At 38.2% G+C, this 21105-nt stretch overlaps 1 protein-coding gene across 1 annotated transcript in view; it reads left to right on the top strand.

Moving 5' to 3' along the window:
* Positions 1-21105, top strand: part of grin2da (glutamate receptor, ionotropic, N-methyl D-aspartate 2D, a) — a 227131-nt gene that overhangs the window by 116721 nt on the left and 89305 nt on the right. Inside the window, exon 6 of the mRNA XM_034124525.1 lies at positions 1416-1530. Coding sequence (XP_033980416.1) covers positions 1416-1530 — 115 coding nt within the window. The remainder of the gene's footprint in view (positions 1-1415; positions 1531-21105) is intronic.

Below are 21105 nucleotides of genomic sequence, written 5' to 3'. Positions count from 1 at the left end.
TATGATACGAACTCGCAAAACAGACATCAAAACATGTGGCGCTAGGTAGCTAAAAACGCTAACATGATTTACCTGTGTCGTAGTCTGGTCAAAAGTAGTCTTCAATGGCATTAAAACGATAAAAACGATGCTGAAGTTAATCCATAGGTTAATCCAATGTGTCTGTGTCCCTTTGAAATGATTTCTGATCATCCATAAGCAATAAAACTGCTTTTCCGTTTCCAGATGTCAGAGCGAGAGATAGGTTCAATCTGATGCAAAACTGCATGCGCGAAGCCCCCACCTTTTTTTTTTACCATGTGTGTGTTTGGGGAAATTCCCCTTTGATTCTATTGGCTCTAACGGTCAGAAAGAGATGTCAATCACCAAAATCGACAAATGGGTTCCAGAGAAACGGTAAAACCCCCATTTCCACCCAAATCACCTCAGAGGTAGAGTTTTTTTTGCTAAACCTCTCTAAATAGGTCAAATGTCACTTGTTTTGCATCAATCTTGATACAGGGTACTTATTATATGTTGTACTTTGGATTCCTAAAGCTTTTAGTCTACCTTACCATCATCCAAGGGTAGTTTTCACTATAAGTAAAAAATTATCTTTGGACGGACACTATAATTTACAGTTTTTTACTATGTTCAATCTGAATTTTCTTTAAAATAAAAAACATCTATATTGATTCTGACTCTTCTACATCCAACTCACAGGTTTATCATTACTTTGAGAAAAAAGATTATTCATTTAACCCTTTTAGAAGGGAAGATATGGTCATTTGTTCTGTGAATGTCATTTTCGAGCCTGAGACATGAAAGACAGGCTCAGGGCTTAACAGGTTCAAAAGTTATTGTTTTAAGTAACTTTTTGTTACTTAAAACAGAAAGTATTTTAAGTAACAACAGTTTGAAAGATGCTTTTTTTAAAACTGACAATTGCGTACAACCTTAGAGCGAGATTTGAAACCAAGACTAAGTTGTCAGGGATATGTTCAACTCTATTTCACTGAAATTGTGAGCATATTACTCTATACATACAGGTTGACCTCTAAATTGTTGGCCCAAATTGTTTAACGATTAAAATATGTCTGGTGTTGGACCCAATGATGCCTAACAGTCACAATCAGAGTTTAGTGGACTGAATTGACGAAGGGAGCATCATCTTCCTACAAAACTTGCACGACATTTAGCTACATCTATGAAAAATGGCAAAAGAAAACAGGAATATTTAAGCAGCAGTAAAAGTTGTCTTTAATCCACTTAGCATCTGTTATTCACTAATATTCCACAGGTGACATACAGTAGGACTACTTTTATGGGACATGGTGCATTGTTAACCAAACTTATTTTCCCCTTACATGGATCTTGAAGGTTCATAAAATCTCATCTCTAATTTCACCTCTCTGTTTTTCTGTTTCCTCTCACAGGTACTTCAACAACATATCCATCGGTGGGCGGGATTATTCCTTCAACAGTGACGGCTACCTGTCCAATCCGCTGCTCGATGTCATCTCCTACACCAATGGGAGGGGCTGGGAGGAGGTTAGTACACAGCTGTGCAAGTTAGCACTAATTATCATAGAGCAGCAGCTAGACTGGCTAACTGCAATTTCACAGTCCATCAAACATGCTAACTCATCACTGCTCAGTTTCACCTTTCTGCTGTCTCACTGTCTCCCCCCTTCTTTCCTCTCCCAGATTTCATTAGAGCTCCTCTAAGCCCCCTCCCTTCATCCTCTCCCTCTACTCTTTCGTCACAGTTTGTCAGCCTTGTTAGCCAGCGCTAACTCACACTCCAATACCCTCTCCATCAGGGGCCATGTGTAGCAGTTGTACAGTAATAGCACCAGATCTAAGGTCTTCCCTCGGAGGGCACTTTCAATTCCTAAAGCCTCCCCTCGACCTGAGAAAAACATGAAACCTTTTTGTTCCGTCCCGCTGTGTTCCATTTGCTCCTGACCTTTTACGATTCAATATGTTTACTGGTGAGTCCCTCATGTTCAGGATGCTAACTAAAAAGTAAAAAAACAAGAAAATTGACCTTCGAAATAAATAAATCATGTGGTTCTACCAGTTCAGCATCAGTATGAGTCCTTGAATTTTAGTGTGTGTAGTTATTCACCTTCCTGTCATATTTGTCTGAAACCAAAGCACAGTCTGCTCTGATTGGTTAGCTAGCTGGCTCTGTTGTGATTGGTCAACCACTTAAGCCCCTGTCACACTGTCCCGAAATTGACACCAGATGGACACACGAATATGGAATTGTGAATTTCGCACGAAGATGGCCCCGAAGTTGGTCAACAGCCAAGCAACAGCCGAAGCAAGTACGATGCCTACAGAAGGCCACACGATGGCACCCGAACCACACACGATAATATGGTCGTAGACTTTACTGATGATTTAGAATGTATCCAGACTCAACGTAAGAGCTTGTGTCTCTTCGGGGGGTGCTAACATTTAAACATACACTTTATTCTTTACTTTCTCCGTCTTTATATGTAGATTAGAAGCTATTACTTATATCCATCATGTTGTTTCCATAGCAACAACAACTTCCTGTCAACAGCGTGAACTCGCCTTCAAAATAAAAGCATCTAAATAAAACAGGAAGTTAACCTAAATTACATTTAAGACATACTGCAAAGAAAGTAACAAAAACACTGTAATATCCTTTTCAGTTTCACAGAACACAAATTGGGTCATTTACATAATATGTTTACATGATTTTGTTGTGCAATAAATGCAATCTCGATGTCATCGTACTATAATACGATGGCTACACGACGGCTTCACGTGGTCGTGTTGCCTTCCTAAGACAATCGGGCTGCTTCTTGTTTCCTTCGTATTGTCTTCTTGAGGCGAAAAATGCCCGATGGCACCGATGATCACATGAAGTAAAGACGAAGATGACACGATTTGACAAGATGCCCTCACGAAAGGCAAAGTGGACACACGAATTCAACACGAAAACCTGAATGAATCTTCGCAAGGTCCTTCGGCAATTTTTTGGCATGCCATAGATTTCGCCACCGCTCACAAAGTTGCTGCCGGAGCCTGAGAAACTCCACCGGCGGTCATACGATGGCTTAAGATGCCCTCACGAATGGCCCGATGTTGTTACGATCAGAGCCGAATTTGAACATTTCCTTTATCGTGTGTACATCTGGTGTCAATTTCGGGACAGTGTGACAGGGGCTTTAGAGATGTCACGCCTATCACAGATTATGTGTTATAGCGCTAGCCAACAGAAGCGCAAGTGTTACATAGTGATGTTGTCATGTTTACGGAAGTAAAAAAAGGAGTACATTCAGGGTGTTATAGGCATGGGGGAGTGTGTGGGAGAGAAACTCCCTCTGCCGTGAACCTTTTAACCTTTGCAGACAGTTTACATTCAGTAAATCCTTTATAACACACTACCGGAAAGGGAAAACCCCCAAAAGCATAATAGGGCCCTTTTAAGATTGGTTCTATTAGAGTACAATGAACAAAGGATTCATATAAGAGTGCATTAAATAGGAGTTAAGGAATAAGTCAACTTAATTCATTTCAGAAGTTACTTTAAGCAGTGTGGATGCTATATGGATATATAGATGTATGCTCATGGTTATTGAATACAATGAGCAATATGTTATGGATGCAAGGCTCTTTGACACTTAAAAAGCAACACTCGGTCCTAAAACCTCCAAATGTTGCTTTAAACCCACATTACTTTATTTCATCAGCTGCTGCTTCTTAAACTGTGCAATGTTTGCAAACAATCAGGAACTAGACATTGGAGACTTTTACTCAACACATTTGATGACAAATATGCCTTTATACTTTTTTTTTCCTCTGATTTGAACTGGCATATTAATCCCAGTTTTCAGTTGTCGACATTTATGATAACACACATTAACTTGTCATTGTTGCATAATGTTTCTCTTTCTGGATGCTCTTTGAAATTCTGAATTACTTTTGGCAATTTGCGTCTCAAAAACCTTGGACTGAATAAGGGGGGTTTGCATAATCTTATATATTGTGCATGCAATGATCTAAAATTGACCCAGATCTTGTTTTGCAGAAGATAACACGACTCAGAGCAAAATTCAGCTCGGTTGAAATATTAAAGTTACTCACAAAACTAAACCTGAAAAAGGCATGACAAATGAAAGCACTGCCTGTTACCATTTGATTGCTGAACAAGGGGCATTTATTTTTGGAGTGTGTCAGCTATTTTATTCATGTTTTTAGATCTTCGGTGTCGGTTTTTAGGTCTTCTATGTCTTTTTCTCTGTTTTTACGTTTTTTTTTACAAATCCAGCCTTTTGAAATTACTTGACCTTACAGAAAAGCGGAATATTGCAATAGTCTCTGACACAAGCTACAACTCGCACTTCTTCCTCTGTGGGAATCGTAGTGCCGTTTTCTGCCCTTTTCTGTTCCAGTTCAACATTACTGTATTTAATTTTCAATGAACAAAAGCTGAGATACTGACAGAGGAGACAGGTTACTGTCTCATACTTCATGGGTTAGAAAAGATAGAGGAAAAAAAACTGGCTACAGTTGGCAGAAAAACCGACAGATAAGAGTTTCCTTTGCACTGCTGGTCCCCAAAGACGATTCCTGTGCTGCTCTTTTGTATCTGATGTCCATTTGAGTCGGGGAGGAAATAATCAGAATTGCCATGTCATGTTCCAAACAGGAAGGATCTTACAATATTTTGTTATTTTACAGTCATTTTAAACCTTTTTTGGAAATAACTTGTTGTGTGGTGCGTCTCTCTTCCATAACAAGCACAAAATACATGTAAAGCAACAATAATATTGTATCATATATCAACAATTTACATCATATATCAACAATTTACTGTATGAATGTGTAAAGTTGAAAGGGTTTGCTTATTGTACCAAATTATTGGAAAATGATTGCCAAACTCTGCAGTTCCTCTCAGCTCTACAGAGCTTCTTATGGTCTTTGGGCTCTTGGTTTTCCAGGCTCGTAACTTAAAAGTTAGGGTGTTCTCTAACCAACCTGTTATCAGTGTTCATCAGCCATAAAACAGGTCTTGAAATCAGCGAGAAATCAGTGTTTCAAAACAACATTCGACAGCTACCAGAGGTCCAAGGAAGTCCATTAGTATAAGTGTCTCGATCAAAAAATAAAGTTATAACAAACACTTATCGGCATCACTAAAAGTTAATAATTGGCAGAAGTTACCAGCATAATTATGTATATTGCGAACTCCCTTCATACATATATAATTCAAAATATGGCACACTGTATTTTGAAAATAAATATGTGACCCGCTCTATCGAAATCAGTCGGATGTCGCAACGGCTCATTTCAAAATAAACGTGGATTTGCGTAAAAAACTATTTTTTCGGGGTTCGGGTGTTTTGTTTGATTTTAAATAAACAAAGTCTTGGCTTTCAGAATATGAAACTTTTATTTCCAAAATCACACGATAAATACATTTGTGAAGCTTGTGAAGGGAAGATGACAGGCACCTCTCGCTCGCAATCTGCTCTTCCGTAGCGCTGCTTCCCCTCCCTCCGGCTGAAATTATGAATGTAAGGCATATAGTTATCTAGATAACACGGCGGGGTCCGTTACAGTTTGTTTTCATCTGATTTCAATTAAACAAAGTCTTGGCTTTCAGAATATTAAACTTGTTTCGGCAAATTTAGATGATAAATACAACTATGAAGCTTGTAACGGCATATTTACAAGCGGAGAACGGAGTAACTTAACGTCACAGCAAGCATAACAACAGCCGGTGTTTCTCGTGAGTGTTTTCCCCGGGAAACAAACACAATACACACAAACGCAAAAATACACAAACACACACACACACATACACACACACACTCGCGAGCTTCCCCCAGACCAGTAATCCAAACGGAAATATTTTCCCTCCGGACTATTTTGATCATTTGCTCCGCTAATAATCAATCAGATCGATGGATTCCAGAGAAGAGGAAACTTTGAAGGCCTTTTTCTCAAAATGATGACTCGGTGACAGTCGTTATATAATGTGACATATTTTGCTTAATATTTGGAGTACAAAAACAATCTTGATATCATTAGAAAGCTAGGAATCTCCTCTTTCCAACAGTGTATACAACTCAAAATGTGTCTTCGGGTCAATGCGACTGATTTCGATAGAGCAGGTCACATATTACTCCATGTTATCATTTTATTTTCCTTTAGCCATTTCCAGTCAAGGACTTGAAGGTCTCTTGAAGTGACTGTTTTGTGAGAGCTTAGACCTGAGGGGTAAGGGCCAAGCAAAGGACAAACATTGTCGATACAGTTCCCTCAGAGGCCCAGTGTTTTTTTTTCCAACTTTAATTGTCTGACCATCCCCGTTTCCCAGAGGAATATTTGCTGAATTAACCTCTCCTGAACTGAATCATAGAGTATATTTGCCAAGCACAGCAACCTGAGGGCAGCTGAACAAGAGCTGGCTGTATATATGTGGAACTTTGTTTATCTAGAGTCTCAGGGTCTGAACATTCGCAGAGAGGAAATTTGGTATAGCTAAGAACATATTAAGACGTCTTTAAAATGCCAAGCCAGTTTGGCAATTAATCCATTTCTGATTTAAAGACACAACCCTGCAACTCAAACTTCCAGCAGCCCAAAATCAATAATTGGTGTCTTTTTTTGTGCATTTATTTAGTTTTATGATGATATTTGATCCTTTTATAGGCATCATTACCAAGGCAAACACTTTCAAATACATACATAAATATTCTTATGCATGCAGGATTAGTGATGTTTGGGCTAAATGCTCCATGCATTATCCATTGAAAAGGACAACAGCACTATATGCGTATTGACTTCATCTTCAAACATGCCGTAATCATATTTAATCTTCCTTAATAACTCAAAAAATTACAGTTTAATCTTCTTGTATAACTCAATGAATAAGATTAGATCAGTATATCTGTGCAAAACTTTTAAAAAGATGGTATTTACTTTTTGTCAGATACATTTCCAACTTTTAGCTTTAGTTTTAGCCTTTGCATAAGTAGCTTGCTAAACAATCTCAATCATGCTTTCACTATTTTCTGCCATTTTTCTACATCACATTGTATGGTATGCATGCTTCAATAGATATCATATTGAAGTCTTTTGTTGTTTTGCTGCCAACAAAGACTTTAGTCATACATTTCGAGCATCTCATTCTGTAGTAAGGTGTTATGTGATACAACAAAACAGAAATCTTTTTATTTGTTTGTTCTTAGAGTTGAAGCGTGCCCAGTGAAGTATACATTGGATCAATGAGAAAATAGGAAAAGACTCAGTCCCTGAGATCCTAAACAACACAGAGCTGAATCCCATTATTGTTCAGTTTCAAGGTGCATTAAGAACCTCACAAAACAGAAAAGTAACAATATATGCAGGAAGAGCAGACTTTAAAGTGATTACAATAATTCAGCAGGTACTACTCAAAGGATCAGGCTTTTCCCTGGCCTGTTCTGTTTCAAACCTGCATGAAGACTGTTGTACAAAAAAACACAGATCATTTTTGTTAAAAAGCTTCATTCTATTTACCGTCTGTCGCGTTGGGTTAGCATGGCTGTAAGTATCAACAGCTTCGATTGAGACAATATTAATAAATTAACCTTTTTATTTTGTACATCAAAAAATCATGTAGACCAAGTACGGTGGCAATGAGACTAGAAGATTGATGGAAAAGCATGATAATGGTTATATTGATCAAACACATAATTAGCAGAAATTAGACATTACTCAAGACACACTGTATATTACATTAATCAGCTTATCTTCTCTTACAACAAATTAATGATACATCTGCAATTGACGCAGAATTAGAAAATGTATATCAATGAGCTAATTCAATCTGTATAATACACCATTATGTATGTACTGTATGTATGTATTTAGTATTCTAATTGAAAAAAATGATGGTCCTCAGCCATACAGATGAAGCGTCTTATTTTGGACAGTTTAAAATGCGAGGGTCGTGATCGGTTCGTGCACGTTCCGTGATGGCCGGCCGGCCCCCAGTCAGACTTGATACCGCCCCCATGATAAATACATTTAATTATTGTGAAGCCAGCTGCAATGGATCATTGATCCACCAGGGGGTGCAGTGGGGTTCCACACTGGAGTCATGTGAAATCAACTTCTCTGTTGTTAATAATGTTGTTTAGTCGGAAAAAACGAACGAGCCGGCTCTCCCGATTTTTAATCCTAATTTAATCATCATCATTGATGTTTATGTTCGCCGAATTGACATGAAATCACTGACAAATATGAATATTCTGTATTCAACTTCATTGAAACGATCAGGATGGGTGTTATTTTTCCCCACAATGACCAAGTCGCTGCAAATGATCCCATGTATTATGTACATGTACATGGCCACATTCTCAACAAAGTTACGTAACGAAACATTCTGTATTCCTTGCTTACTTTTTATTTAATGCTTTATAACAGCTGGAATAGTTCGTTTAGAACAGGCACCTCACTCGCAATCTGCTCCTCCGCAACGCCTACCACCTACCTCCGGCTGAAATTATGAATGTACAGTAAGGCATAGTAATCATAGATAACACGGCAGGCTCCATTACAGTTTGTTTTCATCTGATTTCAAATATTTCAAATGTCTGAAGTTAATAAATACATTCTCAGTGTTCAAGTCAATAATAGTCATATAAGAAAAGTACTGATCTAATAACAGAGATTTTATAAGGACTTTTCAATGTTCGACATCGCTCATGTGAAATACAGTAAACTGGATGTTGTGGTGCCGAGAGGCGGGGTATCAAAAGTACAAGCTAAACTTTTATTTAGCATCTGAACACACTTGTAAACAACGTGATGCCCGGGAAGCGAAGACCCGGCGGAAACAGCTGGTCTGGTTCACTAAAATGTCCGTGTACAGTATATCTGGTACTAATGTATAGCGGATCTTTGTTAAGATCCATATGTCAGTAGAGATGGGATGGCAGAAGGTGCTATATATATATATATATATCGTTAGCCTAATAGCATAATTGCCCATGTCATATTTGAATGTTGTTGGAAAACAAGAAAAAACTAAATGTTTAGCAAGCACATTGGTATTTTTTATTGATTTTGTAACAGTAAGTTCAACCAGATGTGTGAACTAATTTGCACAAAAAAAAAGACACAACATCAATTGCATAACAAATAAAAATGACTTAGGCAGAATGTGCCATGACTTAGGCCATTTTTCTTACACAACTTTTTTTACACATTTATACAAACATAACATAGAAAAGTAGTTTTACTGTCCTAAATATAACCAAGTTGTGTTACCTCTCTAACCTTAACCAAGTTGTTCTTAATGTCTGACCTTAACCAAGTTGTTTTACTTGTTTAACCTTAACCAAATCCTACTCAGGTGCTGTGTGAACTCGTTTTCTATTGATGAGGGAGGTTGTCGTAGTACTGGTGGGCCACTCTTGGTAGTACTGGTTTCATTGCCTGCAAGTCATTGTATTTCCTGAGAGTAATTGGCAATTGGGCAGGAAAGAGTGGGACCCAGTGGACCGGTTCTTCAGGGATGCTGAGTCGCTGAGGTAGGTCCTCCCAGTCAGACTCAAAATCCAACTTGTGCCGGATTCGACCATCTGCCAAGTACTGGAGAGCCCGAAGGTCATGGACTGTGGGGTCGCCAACTTTTCTGCCTGGTCGAATTTTGGTGACATAGGCCCAAGATAACTTCATGAAGTCACTGTGGTATAGCTGGGTCACCTTGTATGGGGATGGGTGCAAACGTGCAGTCTCAAAGATGACAATGTAATCACGTGGAGTGTGAATATCTTTGATGGTACGCCGTTCAATGAGGCTATGCATGGAGTCACACTCCATTTGTGTGTGCCCTGCAACCAGAAACTTTTGTTCTATGGTGACACCATGCTTCATGGCCAGATCTAGGTACGCATTTGTGATGGTACAACATCGATTTTGATAGCCGCAGCCATCACTCCAGATTATGACCTTTTCGATGTTTCGGTTGGCATCTAGGACTGACTCAAAGTGCTTGTACTGCAGATGGGCAAAAACCTCGCTGCTGAGGGAGCCCTCATGCTCCTCCCAGGCGTAACAAAACCCATCTTTGTTACCCAGGTTGAAGCAAGTAAAGTTGTGCATCTGTAATTTAGTTTTGTAATACATCTTGCTAGCTTTTGTCTTGGGACACAGAAGAACGCTCTGAAGGTCCATTGTCCACACTGAGACCTTGTCACTGGATTCCTGTTTATCCTTAGCTTTTTCAGCTTGAGCTTGAGCCTTTAATTTCATGTGAGTAGTAAGGGTATCCTGATCTATATTTCCCACCTTGGCGCCGGTACATACATCACACTGGTATTTTTTTGGTACGAACACAGAGTATTTCTGCTCACTGAACACTTTTCGGAAATATGTCTCACTCACAACACGTGCTCCACTTTTACCAGCAGCTTTCTGGTATTCCTTGTGAAGGTCACTTAGAACTGTTCCCGGCTCCACAAACTTCTTATCCTGATAAGAGGGAACCTGACGGCAGTAATGGGATGGAACAGTAGGCAGCCCAGATAGCCATTCTTTCAGGAAGGTCTGGTCAGCATCTGATATGGGCATATGTGGACCAGTCTTATTGATCTTGGGTTTGGGCGGATCAGTTTTTGTTTTCATGTCCACAGTTAACCATGATCCAATGGTTCTGGGGGCAATGCCAAGGGTTGAACAGAAAATAATCTTACACACAGGTAGTTTACATCTATCTGCCAGTTGCAGGTGGTATGATAGGGACGTTTTTCTCCTTGATGCAACACCACCTTTCTTCTGCTTTATAGGCACATATTCCACTAAAGTCTGGATATACAGCTTGCGTGTCTCCCAGGAGGGCATGGACCAGAAATTGTTGAAGATATCCGTTCTCTCTTCTTCACTCAGCAGTTCACAACTTCGTTTCTCCGACCTTAAGCAGTGCTGTGATGTGCAGGGTGGGCCCATGGTCTTTGGCTGCCTCTCCTGTCCCGTTGCGTTCTTGTAATTCTCCCCCTTAAGGCGCTTCTCTTTTATCACCTGTCGCTTCCACATATGTGACCTTGGACGCTTATGACGTTTAACAGCGGGAGCTTCAAGTGCAGCCTCTTCTTCACTATGTTGAGCCGTGTCTGCATCACTATCATCATCTGGGAGGTCATCTTTCTTAGGCCTATAGTCCTCATCCAAGACAGAGTCATCGTGTTCACTTTCTGACCATGAATCAGGATCAGAATCAGCTCTGGAGGCTTCATCGGCTGTTTCTTCTTCAATCCGTTGCCCGGTGTCTATGTCATTTCCTTCTTTCTCACATCTACTGTCATCTAAATCCTTCTCTGAGTCCTTCTCTAAATTGGTATCAAGTTCATTTCCTGACCCTGAAGCAGAAGAAAATAAAGTTGCTGAGTGTTGCTACTTCATCATACCTTGTCGCAGAAATGTGATTAAACATTTAAACACACAGTTCCTAATCCCTTTGATTGACTGAAAGTACATTTAGTGTCTAGAAAGTTGAAGAAATATGAACTAGCTCACCAGATGAATCAAAAAGAAGAGCTAATGCTTCACTTGTGGTCAACAGAGCCCTCTGTCTCATGCGGTCCGCCATCTTTGTATGTAGCGTCAAAAATGCCTAAGTCAAAGAGATGACTTAGGCAGATAGTGATTTTGGACTCTAAAATGCGTTCTGATGGCTGAGGACATAGGCAATAAGGCAGGGTGATGCAGCAGTGGTAGGAGAGAAAAGTTAGGCAGATATCACAATTTGGCCAAAAAATGACTTGGGCAATTATGCTATTAGGCTAACGATATAATTCCAAAGCTGGTAAAGACCTTTCAAATTTAGCAATAATAGTCATACAAGAAAAGTACTGATTTGTTCTTGAATCAACTTTTTTATGGAAAATGTTTTATGTAATTTTATTTCATTTTAAATAAAATGAAAGACATTCACAGTTAATGTAATTAGATATACATTATTAATGCCATACATTTTTAAATGTAATTAGATATACATTATTAATGCCATACATTTTTGCATAAATATTTATTCAGTATGATAGCTGTCTAACAGAAGTTAAATCCATTTCTCACTTATTCTGACAATGTACTTAACCCCAAATAAAAGAACCCAATAAAAATAGTTGTTAAATAATAGTGAAGTCACGTTGTAATAACAATAACTCATCTCTCTCGGTTTTTTTTGTTTTCTTTGTGTGCTTTGCCAAAAGCCACTGTGTCAAGTGTCCTAGTTGGGTTACCGTAACGAACAGCAGCCGGCTCTCGATTTTTAATCCTAATTTAATCGTTTATGTTCGCCGAATTGACATGAAATCACTGACAAATATGAATATACTGTATTCAACTTCATTAAAATGTTATTAACGTGCCTAAACTCAGTAATTCACTAAAAATTACTGATCCCTGGGTGTTATTTTTCCCCATAATGACCAAGTCGCTGCAAATTATCCCGCTTATTACATGGCCACATTCTCAACAAAGTAACGACATGACTCCCAATATTAATTAAAATGCTTTTATGGATTTAGAAAATATTTTTATTGATTTAAAACATAGTTCTATGTATTGATTTAAATTTACATGCATCCGCTAAGAAAAATAGTCCGTTGTTACCGTTTTTTAAACAGTCAGAATGAAACGGCAGCTCTCAGCTGTGTGTTCACACTCCTAACTCTGATCTTTCTTTTCCAACAGTTAAGTTAACTGTAGGTTACTCTGAGTGACAAGCTTACAGTTAGTGAAGTAACACTTTTTTTTTGTGAGTCACGACCTCGCTGTTTCATTCTAACATAACGCTCCAAATATGACTGTTTCCACTCGGACTTCAATACAGCAACACCATTGTTTGGTTTCCATGGTAGCGTGTCTCTTTAGTAGCGTGCACTCCTTTCCTGTAAATTACAGGTCCAGCCAGGCAAAACAGTAATATGAAATATGAACGTTAGTTTTTAACTGAAATGATCAAATAAAGTCAAAATGTCACAGTGTTTACAAACATTGACCATACCGTTCACCAGCCCCCACCCCACTCTTTGTTTAAAACGAATTGGCCATCGGAATGTGTGTGTCCCAACCCCCCCCTGTGATATCTCTTCACAGGGGGGAGAGAGTTAGACGCTCGTGAATTGTCAACGGGGGGGGGGCCTCTCTGCACGGAGGAGCCGCGGAGAAGTGAATCACAGTGATCTGCTATTTTAAAGTAAATTCAACACATATCGACCCTAAATATAGCATATATTAAGAACGAGAAAGTGTTAACATCGTTTTTTGTAAACATATGACCAATGTGCGAGGGTGATGACATCAGAGCATCGTCCTATGGGCTTAGCCCCGGACAGGTACAACAGGTATTCACTCAGAGGGGGGTAGTTAACCATTTACATGTCAAAAAGCAACATACAGTAGGCGGGTGGGGGATGGTGAACGTTTACATTTCTCTACAGCAGTGGTTCCCAAACTTTTTGTGCCCAAGGCACACCAAAGGACAAGTAAAAATCTCAAGGCACACCTATTGTGCGAAATAGCCCTTATAACACGTGTTATCACTCATATCATGTAAAATATCTGTAAATGTGCATAATTATTTACTAATGCCAAATAAAATGTATAGATAGAACAATCAGTGGTTCAAGTTAGTATATTCCTCAGTGTAACATATCCACTAGTTGCAAAGCTTAAACATTTTTATATATTTTTTTATTTTAAGGGAAAGGATGTTTTCACTACTCAGTTTGTCAACTATGTTACGGACAAACTTGATGTCATTACAATCATTTGATTAAGTCCTGCACTTCAAGTAAAATCAAATTTGAAAGGCTCTTGAGTCTATTCTACCATATATCCAAAGATTTTTTAAAGTTTAAAAAATAATTGTATTAAAGTTTTGTTTTTTCATGTGATATGTTCAGCACTGTCATTAAGTTTAGGGATATTTTGTATTATAAAACTACCATACAGGTCATTTTGATAGTTTTAAGAGATGTCATGTAAAACTCCAACCTGTGTAGATATACATTATACTATAAAGGATATCAGAAGCACTATTTTAGATATTTTAAATTTGAAAAAATGAGGTGCAACATAGTTGACAATGAAAGTCAAACATTTGACGCAAATAACATAGTTGACTGGACACATTATTAACCATCAGCACTATGTTAATTTCAAGGCAGAAGTGCAAAATTCCATTGATAATGATGTGTAATGACGTCTACATGTCGTACAAATTGTCAACTAGGTTACCTGTCAACTAAGTTACTACAGTTATTACAGTACTGGGTAACTCAGTTGACAGGTAACCTAGTTGACAATTTCCCTATTTTGACCCATCATTTCAATGGTAGGCCTTGCCTGGATGACCACATGTCATTTTCTTGAACAGGTTAACATCACATTTGCACATATAATTGAATTAAAATCATTAAACAATTGTAAACCATAACAATGTACGTAACATTGTTGATTGTCAATGAGTATATTAATTGACCATGTGCTATTATACATAAAATATTGTAAAAATGTAGAGGACAATCACCACAGTGTGTTCAAAATGTCTGCCAAAGAGGAACATGGCATCATGTGATGCTGGTGACATGGTATTGGGACAAACCATTTTTGAGTTAAAGGGGGAAGTTCTGTTAGTAACATAGTTGACAGAACTTTTGCGGACATTCATATATTAAGATATTTAAATTATTTAAAGGGGGAAATCAATTAAAAATATGTTATTATTCTTTAGTATTTAGACTTTTGAAATAAATGAATCATTTTTTAAATTTACTTTAATGGTTTTTATTCATTATTTTGAATCCAAGACACCCTCAACTGAAAAACGGACATAGCAAAAACTGACAATTTAAGAACATCATGACACATTTCAAGCTAAATAAAGCATAGGATGCACATAATGTTTGTGTGATATTATAACATGCTTTCCAATAATAGGCAAAATATGATATTTTTGAAGAAAATAGTTAGAATAATTATAATTATCATCAATGGACATCAATGGACATGGAATGTACCCTAAATTGTAGAATCACTCAGCAGTTACATACACCAAACCTTCCAGTTATATATCAATATTATGAAGGCTTTTACAGAAGGGTTTGGTCATATATAATTCATAGCCTGAATTATATAACATTTTATACCTAAAAACATGGTGAAAATTGATATTTTAGGGCTGTTGACAGTATTTTCTGATGTATGGAGTGATACAAAGAGATATCACTCACTCAATTTCACTTTCCACTATGTCCACCGTTGTTTTTCACAACCAATGGCAGAACTTTATTGAGGCCTGTAATTAGTCAACTACAGGTCTCTTGAGTCAGTCTTTTTCTTCCAAAAAGCTTGTGACAAGATGTTATTGCTCTTGGGGCATTAAAAACAAGATTTTAACTTTAGTTTTTTATATAATATCTGCATTTTCTATTGTGAAAAACTAAGTCTTAGTTATTTAATATATAGCGCCATCTCCTGGTTAAACCCTGAAATTGGAGAATAGTGGGAGGGCCTAACATTCCTGAATACTGGTCTTTGGCAGGCAACTGGCTGGCAGTCGGCAGGAAGCTGTATGCTGGGGTCCAAAATAAGAGGCTCCATCCATGTACATTGAACTGTCAATTTCTCCCCACGTCCATATTAGGTGCTAATTGATATTGAAAACATTTAAAAATAAAAAATACAGTTTAGCATTACCCTGGCTGACGCTTGTCACCCACATTGAACAAAACCCAATTTTTTTCAAACTTTATTTGTTCCGGTTCAGTTGACACCATTATTTGACATGTTTCAGAAGTTTCTCATTTCTGCAGCTAGTTAGAATTTATAAGCTATTTTTCTCGCAGGCCAATGTTGTACTTGAGTTGTTTACTACAATTCACAGCTATTTTGCACTCAGAACGGACTGGCAGAGTGAAAATAGATGCAGAAATCACTTAAAGCAGTGATGAATCCAATGCTGGCGGAGGTGCATGGATGAATGCACGCCCATTGACGCTTTGCTGTCCATAAAATGGCTTCCAGTCCTTCAGTGATTATTACAATTGAGGACCGGCTGTGTTTTTTATTCTTTCTTTTGGAAGGATTTTGGAAATGCAATTGCCAATCTTTACTGACCCTGACAATTCAATTTTAAAGTGGAGTGCAGTAACTTTTTAACATTCAGATAAACAACAAGGTTGAATGTTATATTTTAATATGTTGGTTCTACAAAAGCCTTGACTCCTTGCAATGGGTGACATCGTCGGGAAACAGAACAGGAGCATTGCAATTCTGACCAAAATCTATAATGAGAACTGAAACACCTGAGAACACCTTACTGTTGTCTATTAAACATTAGATTCCATCACTGTACAAAAATGACATTTACAAGACAATAACTTCGGTAGCGAACTGTACATCAGCTCATGCGTGTATATGCCTGGGTGTCTTTCCGGATGAACCTGAGTAAGCAAACATTGGTTCCTGCTTTTCTATCCAGGAGCGCTAATTGGCTATTCTACATGTCCTTTGGCGCTTAGATAGTGATTTGATTTTCCTTTGCATCGGCAGAGTGATTGGTGTGTAATGAACATAAGAGGAGCTGCTAAAGCCATTTTGGCTGAACAGACAATGAAAAATAAACAGGCAATAAATATTCCTCTCAAAGTCATGGATTATTTAAACCAAATGTTGGTTGGCTTGGGTTAATTAATGTCAAACTATTTAAAGATCCTACAAAGCATTTTGAATGGAACAACAGAAAATGTATTGATTCTTTAAGTCGATGCATATTAGAGTGTTGACTTTGGAAGTAATGCAAATCAAACTATTGATTTATTTAAGTGATGCATCCTTAACTCTCAAGTCCTCTTAGCATTGTACCCCAGATTAACGATTGTAATAGATAAGCACAAAAAGACAAACATTATTATCACTTAGCTCGAGTTCTTCGAACCTAAAGGGAATGCAGTAAATATCACAATTCCTCAAGCACTCTGGGAGGGATTTCTTTCCAATTGGCACAAATGTCCACTTGGATTCAAAGATGAACTTATTTATGTTAGTGGTCTAAGTCAAGGTCAAAATAACCTCTTATCTATCCCATTCTTGTAAAATAATATAAAAGTAACACCTTGTTGGAACTTCGTCAGATATGGCACAAACGTCCGTTTGGAATACAATTATAAAAATAAAGAAAAATGGTCTCTGTCACCCCACAAAAAACGTCTTTGGCCAAAACTCAGTAAATAACACATGTCTAAAAGGATACAATTATTAAATTATGACCTTTTGGACAGAAATAATTGATATTTATAGTTTCAAATCAATGTTTAAGCAAGGCAGCTGATATGTTATAGAACCTTAACTGTTTGTAGTATGTCAATACAACTTGTGCGTGTTTGCTTATATCTTTTTACCAGCCTGAACTGTTACACTGTTTTTTTCACCTAGTTCTTGTCCATTTAGTGTTAGCCTTGCAACCGTGGGAATGGAGTAAAACAAAATGAAAGTTCAGTCAGAGGTGAATATACATTAGCTCCCCCATTTTATGCCCCTGGCTCAATTTGTCTCATGGCTGCTTTGAAAGACATCTGTAGTGTGTTGTTTTTTATGAGCAGTGCAAAAGCATCTTTATGGTTATAGATCTTTTGTATTCATTTATGAAGAGCAAAAAGTGAGAGAGAAGAGCGGAAACAGTAAAAAGTAAAATAATGGAAAGTTATTAAAAGGTCCAAAGGGCCGGGTGCTGCAAATGTGCTATTGAAATCACTCTCTTCTCTGTGTCTGTGGTCCTTGTGTTATTGAAAGTGTTGATGCACCTCTTCATGTGCCTGGCTGCAAATGTTCTTTGAAATCTTGTGACTGGTTGTATGTGTCTCTATGTGTATGCATGTCTAGTTGTATAGAGTAGAGTATTATTTGTGGATTCTCTTGTTTACTTGTATTTGTCACATAGGATCAACAAGCAGGATCCCTAAAACTAGGGATGCTCCAATCGCCAATTTTGGGGCCGATCGCCAATCACCGATCGCCGGAATCAGTATCGGCCGGTACCGATCGCCGATCCGATCGAGTGGGTGGGGGCTATGGGGATCTTCCATTTAAAGTGATGTTTAAAACTCAGTTAATGGGGCTCAGTTAATGGGGCTCATTCACTGGCGCTTCCACAAACAACAACCAACATAATTATTACATTCAAATGAAGTACATTATTCAAGTTTACATTAACTTTGGATAATAACACGGGAGAAATGAGCGGAAGCGCTCTCTTTTCCTCTCTCCCTCTCTCTCTCCCTCTCTCCCTCTCTCCCTCCCTCCCTCTCCTGACAGCTGGTCCCTATCCGTCTCATGCAGCTCACTGATCCAGTAATGAGTGACCCGACAGTGAAGAATAAATATATTTATAACTAGTTTAGCTTGTTCCAGAGGTAGATAAAATAGCTAAGTGTGTTAGGTCTAACTCTTACGGAGCGTCCACACAGCAGCGTTAAAAAAATCTTGGAGGTGGGCGTATCTGAAGCTTGCGGATTTTTTGCGAGCAACGCGACCAACAACCAATCACATGAATCTCCCGCCCCCGACATACAAAGCAAAAAAGCCCGAAGTAAACTGGATATAAACTCCCCAAACAGGCGAAAACCTACCACTGTCTCTGCCACCTCCCTCCATGCCTGGCTCCTCCGGTTTGTATCCCGGTAGGTAAATAGGGACTGGTCATAAAGCACCGGGTGATTCCCGACCGCTATAATTAATTTCTCCTCCATTTTTTGGAATATGAGGAAATGACCTGCGGTATGTCTCTCCCAGCATACACGGTTTTGATTGGCTAGCGCTTGTACTGGCAGATTTGCATAAACGGGATTTGATTGGCTGACGCTTCTGCCGAGGCTTCAAAAGTTGAACATTGCTCAACTTTTGAAGCCTGAGATGCCTGGAAATCTCCGCTTTGCTTCCCACAATGCAGTTCGGCGAAAAGTGAGGCAAAGTGACGTCAACCCATTCAAAGTGAATGGGCAGAAGCGTTGGAAGATTTTTTTAACGCTGCTGTGTGGACGGGCCGTTAGTGTGTGTTTTGCTCCGCTCACCGGTCCGTCACAGCAGGTGGAGCTGCAGGATTTCTGCTTCATACACGTTGCATACCGCTATTTTACTGTCTTTTTCGGACACCTTCAAATACTGCCAGACTGGTGAAGCCATTTTGGCGAGCTTGTTTTGCCGCACACAGAGAAAAGTGTCATGTATTTTACGTCATGTGATCGGCTCTCCCGATCGGCATTTATTGAGAGCACCGATCGATCGGCAGAGAGTGAATATCGGCCGATATCGATCGGCGGCCGATCAATCGGAGCATCCCTACCTACAACCAAAGTTCAAGACTCGGTTTAAAGAGGTTCTAATAAGGATCTGGTTAATTTCACGGTACTGTTTGGATTCTAGGGAAGTTTTTTTTAGACATTAAGAGACCACACAAGTATGTCCTTTTGTGAAGACATGTCTGTTTACACAGTGACATTGCGGGAACTCACAAACAATGTCCTTACAAGCAACAAAACCTGTGTATGTTTGTGTTTGAAGAGGCTTTGCATCTTGTTTTTTCACAAATCCCAGCCACCATGTCTGGCACCATCAGGGAAATCCAATGAAAGATTGTGTGTATGCAAATGCCATCTAAATATATGGCAGCACAGCTTTAAAAGGACCAAATAAAAAAGGCCAGATTTGCTGTGTTATTCCTGCAAATCCATCCAGTAACATTCTTGGTTGATGCAAACAGATTTGTTTACACATATAGTTTCACTGTGACATTGTAAACTGTTTCTTTGGTCTCAATTACAGCTCCGAAATAAACTGAGCTTAGTTAACATGAACAGACTGTCATTAGGCAACACAACCAATGCAAAGACACACTGCACTGCTGCATTCAACAACCCAATGACCCACAGCTGTGCAGGAAAAGAGGAATAAAACAAACTTGAGTTAAATCAGACTTTAGTTACACCTGAGTAAAATTCAGGGAAGGTGATTGTCAAGTGCCAAAATAAACTATGCAATATATTAGACGTTAAGTACTTTGTCAGACTTAATATTTATCTGTGGATACCCCCAAAGTTTTTTTCTTATTCAAAAGAAGACCTTAACTTAAAGTATTCTTTAATGTTTAAATAAAGCCTTATTAGTGTGTCTGTTTTGCAGATCCTCCTATTAATATCTTTGGACGTCCTCCACTAGCTGTTTTATTGTAGAGATCACTACAGTATCTTCTTGATATTTTCTATTCTATATTTCTATCATTGACCTTCTACTTTCCCCCTATTTTGTATATTTAGGCTACTCTTAATATTTTAATTTTTTCATCAAATATAACATATTCAACAAAAATGAATATATATATATATATAATAAATAACGTGCTTTAACCACTAGGCGGTGCGGGTTAAAAAACGTTCAAGTTTACAGTGTTAACACAATAAATTGTACTTTCCAGTATAATTTCCAGTTTAGTTTATTTTGTTATCCACACATATATTGTTTTGATATTTGTAACACCAAACATGACCCAGTGGTCTAGTTAATAAAACATAATAATATCAAACATAATATTACTATTAACTTTATTGTGAAATTAAAACAGATAGGCAGGCAGGCAGACAGGCAGATGTGTAATATGTAATGCAGCCGAACCGTGTATTACAATGCCGTTATGTGATGACTTTCAAAGAAAAAAGCAAGCACACTCGGAATAAAGTATTATTATTTTTTTTTTTTTATGTTTTCGGATTTCACATCGCATAAACACCATATCCCAACGTGCATTGCGGCTAGGATTATGGGTAGTTTGATGTTTTAGCCTATCAAAACCTCTGAAAAAAGAAACGTGTCTCTCAGAGTCTAAATGGAAAAACCTATGGGAAAAACACAAAAGCATTGTACACAATTTAAACCAATTAATGTCATGTAATTAACAAGGATACACTGATGTTTTTTAGTGGATGAGTACTGCAGATTTAGCTTTAAAATAATTTGACAGTGAGGGGAATACGGTTTTATTATGAAAACTTCGAGACCGGAAATAATGTTTTCACCCCGTGAGGGTTGACGCTA

This window comes from Trematomus bernacchii, unplaced genomic scaffold, assembly GCF_902827165.1.
Source record: "Trematomus bernacchii unplaced genomic scaffold, fTreBer1.1, whole genome shotgun sequence".
Classification (NCBI taxonomy): domain Eukaryota; kingdom Metazoa; phylum Chordata; class Actinopteri; order Perciformes; family Nototheniidae; genus Trematomus; species Trematomus bernacchii.
The sequence above is the reverse complement of the archived record's forward strand: the minus strand, read 5'-3'. Positions and strand labels throughout refer to the sequence as shown.